This window comes from Carcharhinus amblyrhynchos, chromosome 20, assembly GCF_965287045.1.
Source record: "Carcharhinus amblyrhynchos chromosome 20, sCarAmb.v2.hapA, whole genome shotgun sequence".
Classification (NCBI taxonomy): Eukaryota; Metazoa; Chordata; class Chondrichthyes; order Carcharhiniformes; family Carcharhinidae; genus Carcharhinus; species Carcharhinus amblyrhynchos.
The window spans coordinates 45,378,954-45,383,661 of record NC_137343.1 but is presented as its reverse complement, the minus strand read 5'-3'; the positions used below and the strand labels follow the sequence as shown (position 1 = coordinate 45,383,661).

The following is a 4,708-nucleotide window of genomic DNA, read 5'->3' as shown; positions in this document are numbered from 1 at the left end:
GTGTTATTTCTGAATCTTCAGGTTCAAAAATAAAATCATAATTATTTCAACAATAACGAAATGAATGGCGTTTGCCTTGGGTCATACCCTCACATTGATTTTTTGGGTTGAAAATTTAAAGCTGTATTGAATACTGTGAGATAATCAAGAAATAGCTTCCAGTATGAGTATTGACAGGCTTCACAGAAGAAAAACACGCGATAAAATGAAAATGAGTTAAAAGATGTGTCAGAAATGTTCAGTTAAGGACCTCTTCTGTTTATGATGTTAGCAAACCTTGGAGAAACAAAAAACGCAAAAGCAATTCCTTGTGATAAATCTGACACATGGTGAGGATCTGGCAGCTTCTGATTGGCGTTTAAGGTGTAGGGAGATTTGCATAAACAACAAGTGCGCGGTGACACCTCCATTGACAAGTTCATAAGCGGCCTTGGGATAAAGTTTAGAATCAACTTCACCTGGAAATTGCCGCCTGTCTCTGCTCTATTCAGTTGCTCACCATGTCTTATTGGACACGTGTTGTGTGCGCGCTGGTGTTTTGCGTGGTTTGTGAGTATTATACTTTAATTCTATCATTATTAATCTCGAAGAATATTATCTGGTAATCTTTCCCCTACTTTAATTCCAAATTAAAACTCTCATTGTTCCTCCCTCTTCTTTGTTCTTTATTTTCAGTTTCAAATGCGGAAGTTACAGTAAACCAGCCGCTTTCGATGTCAACTTCTCTCGGAAGAGACGTCCGAATCAGTTGTACGCTGTCCGGTGCGTCTTTGGGGAGCAATAATGTATATTGGTACAAGCAGATTCCTGGGAACACTCCCAGGCTTTTAGTCTACTATTGGTCAGGAAGCAGCGTTTACAGAGGTCCGGGTATTTCAGATAGATTCTCCGGTTCTGTGTCGGGAAACACAGGAATCTTTACAATGTCCAATGTACAATCGGAGGACGCGGCGGACTATTACTGCGCTATATGGCAAAGTGCCGTAATCTTCGGTAAAGGAACGAGGCTGAGTATTGGCAGTAAGTAAAATCCATTCCTTGTGGAGTTCTGTAAATGATTGTTACGAGAGGAAAATAATGACGCACGTTTAGCTATTGAACCAAATAACTTGATTTTAAATCTGACAGTTTCGGAGCTTCGGGATTTTAGCAGGCGTCCCTTCATATCTCAATCAATAGTACCGATTCAAGTAGGAACTGAGTGTTTGAAGGCTTTTACCATACTATTGTGTTATTGGCTGTTCAAAATTGAACTGAATAGGCAACGGGAATTGATCGATCAAGTTTCTTGTTCTTAGTCTCGCCTCGGTGCTTATATCAGTGGTAGCATTTTGTGTTTCTCCGGCGATGACAGAATCGAGCAGGGGTCTAATGCCTGATTGCAAACCCGATAGATAGTCATTGCCTAGGGTCGCCTGAGAAATCCGACCGACGCCCGTGTAACCACAGTGCAGTAAAAGCCAGCATGTAAGGGAGCAAAATGTACACTGCAAGGTGAAAGATTCGCAGCCTATCACATATTGAAGTTCCCAGGCAACATCTAATAGCCTCCCTAAATTGAATGAGCTGGAACCAATTTCTGTAGTCTTGCATTGTTGGATCTAACAATGATATTAGTCGGGTATGTCTTCTTTGACATATTCTATATTCCTAAAATTGCACTCGCTCCCAGCACCCACATTATTAATGGCGAAAATGAGGAGATTTAACTCATCTATAAAGCATTGACTCCCAAATCTCTTAAACTTTCCCTATAATATTCTGCAAAGTTTCCGATGGGATTTGTATTGATGACTTAGCAATGAGAATTGAACGATTGCTTAAATATTAATGCAATTACATAAGCCGTTTTGCCACTGTGCTATGCTGAAACAAAGTAGCATGGGAAATTGTGTTGCTGTCTGATTTTAGCGACAACATGCGATATGGCAAACAATTTCTCAAACAATAATATATATCACTCAGGGAAACTGTATTAGAACAGGAATGAATGAATCATCGAATGATGCATGTAGATTGCAGTTATGCCAGAACAAAACCTATCCCGCATTCACTGAGCCGATGCTGATAGGGAGTACCTGTATGTTTATCATTGCTTCTTCACACGTTTAAAGTAATAGAGAACCCTTTAAATTTGGAGCTTATATCTTTGCCAAAGTAAAGAATTGCTCCCCATTCTTCCAGCGCACTCGTATGCTGATAACTCAGTCACATTTCAGTCAAGGTGCTGCTTTAGACCGAATGCGAATAGTGAACCAGAGTTCATGGAATGGCTACAGCACAAAAGGACGGTACCACGCAAAACCGTAAAAAGCAGTCACTAGAATGGGAGGCCCCTGATTAATGTGACGTTGGGATTTTGCATTTTGAAGAAGCCAAACTTTATGATTCTGTATATTTATTTTACTGATTTACTCTATTTACTGACATAGTTCTCCCCCAACTTCCGCACTGATCTGTTGCATAACTGATCTCTCTTTATATTTCATCTAAAGACCCATAACTTAACGATTCCTTTTCTGCCTATGTGAATTTTGAAATGACTTTACATTTTGTTAATCGCGATGCTAATGGATTGTGAGGTGCGTATTGAATGCGCACCGCTATATTTAATGTGTCCGTTAAATCGTGAAAAATGTCATGGGGTTCCCGAGAAAACATGGACGAGTTTCGACTTGAATCAAGAAAAAATCTGTAAAAATGCAAAATCCTGTAAAGAAAACTAAAGTGCGTGAGTCCGTGTTGAAGTTATTTTTGATTTTCCTTGAATTATTTCAATGTGACTGAATTTACTAGTCTAAGGTATACCGTGTGTGGCGGATAGATGTTTCTTTAAGGTGTTCTTCACATGCGCAGTGCGGACAGAAAGCAGATAAAAAATTGTAATGCCATTAAAGATTTATTACTCCGCAAGATTGGCGTTAGTGCCAAACAATTTGTGCTGGCGAGCTCCGATATCGGCTACATTTTAAAATGCCGAAGCTATTTAACTGGTATTGCGTTGGCTCCGAGGCTCTGCACTAAGCGTTGCCCTATATTTATAAATACATGAACCATATGCTGGCTTCTGCTCTTGACGGCTTAACAGCTGGACAGTGTGAACCACATCACAATGTGGTTTAAGTATTAGGGGAGGTTGGTTTATCATTGTGCGACTGTGTGAAACGGGCGATAGCGAAATCGGCAGCCTATGATACACCGCTCCTGATGTTTGTTTAAATGTCAATGGTAATAAAAATAGCTGACTCACTGTCATCCATTTTAACATTGCGCAGAAAAATCAAGATATATGCAAATATCTTTAATGACAATTATTGACCAGGAAACCAGAACTGGTAAATGTTGAAAATGCCCACATTGTGACTGTACTATTTTGAAATATATAGAATATACACTAATATAATAATATATAGGTAATAGAATAACATATATAATATAATAATATATAGATATATAATATAATGATATATGGATATAATATAAATACATTAGATTATATATTCTATATTATATTATATATTCTATATATAATAAACTAAACTGGCTCGATGTTTTAAAAATAAAATATTTTGAGAAAATCGTATGTTTCAACCAAAGCAGTTCTCACCACTACCAAATCTATTTCTTTAATCAGATCCTAAGAAACCAGCTGTCTCCCTCCTTCCGCCGTCATCGGATCAAATCACAGCGAAGAACACGGCGACCCTGGTGTGTTTGGTGAGCGGTTTTAAACCGGGAGCGGCGGAGATTGAATGGACTGTAGATGGCAGCGTCAGAGGGAGTGGGGTTGAGACCAGTCGGGTCCAGCAGGAGGCGGACAACACCTTCAGTGTGAGCAGTTATCTGACTCTGTCAGCCTCAGACTGGAAGTCACACGAGCTTTACTCCTGTGTGGTCAAACACGAGGCTCTAGCAAACCCGCTTAAAACGACCGTCTCCAGATCCAGCTGTATGTGATTTGAGAAACTGTACTTGGTCCAGCTGAAAAAGTGTATTCATCTTTATAATGTTCCCTCATGTGACAAAACGCGTAGAAAAAATGTATTTCGAATATGACGCGAAAGAATAGCCATTGCAATGGGAGTTTCGGCAATTTCGACGTGATCATTTTAAATAAGTCAATCAAATGTCAGGTGAAACTTCAGTGTTAATAAATTTGTTAAATTTATCCAGAAAGGAATATAAATCAACAAAATGGTTATTGCACCCTGAATATTTGCTTACTGTTAATCTATATTAATGCAGCTGTTCAATAAATTTATTAAACTATGCTGAAATGCAATAACATTGTTCGTGTTCTTTTACCTCTGGCACGATAAAAGTCAAATGTGTGTTTTTCCCATTGTTAATGCTGCGGTATTAAAAAGTGAGAAGTTTTTACAACAATCAATGATAGTTTCTTGGGCACCAATATTGACACGGGTTTTATTAACCGAATACAAATTCTACTAGCAGCCATGTTAAAATTGGATTCCGTATGCCCAGAGCATTACTGTTTGTCCCAGGAGCAGCGCTACGCCAAACTCTCCCCTGACGGGCGCATTTGCAGACTGTTGTCGGTTAAATGCAGCTAGACTTTAGTTCCCACTGAATTCAAAGAAATAAAATGTCCCCAGAGTTTAATTCATTTTTGTTAATTTACCTCTCTCTTTGTCTCCTGCAAAATGATAGATCAGCCGAGAGTTTAGGGTCCATGTGATTTACATGT

General features: G+C 38.9%; 1 protein-coding gene across 1 annotated transcript; it reads left to right on the top strand.

Moving 5' to 3' along the window:
• Positions 1 to 500: 500 nt before the first annotated feature.
• On the top strand, positions 501 to 4,240 carry LOC145356155 (immunoglobulin lambda-1 light chain-like). The gene is made up of 3 exons (XM_080208766.1): positions 501 to 549; positions 676 to 1,020; positions 3,635 to 4,240. The coding sequence occupies exons 1-3, from the start codon at positions 501 to 503 to the stop codon at positions 3,955 to 3,957; spliced, it is 717 nt and encodes a 238-aa protein (XP_080064892.1). The 3' UTR covers positions 3,958 to 4,240.
• The last annotated feature ends 468 nt before the right edge of the window (positions 4,241 to 4,708 follow it).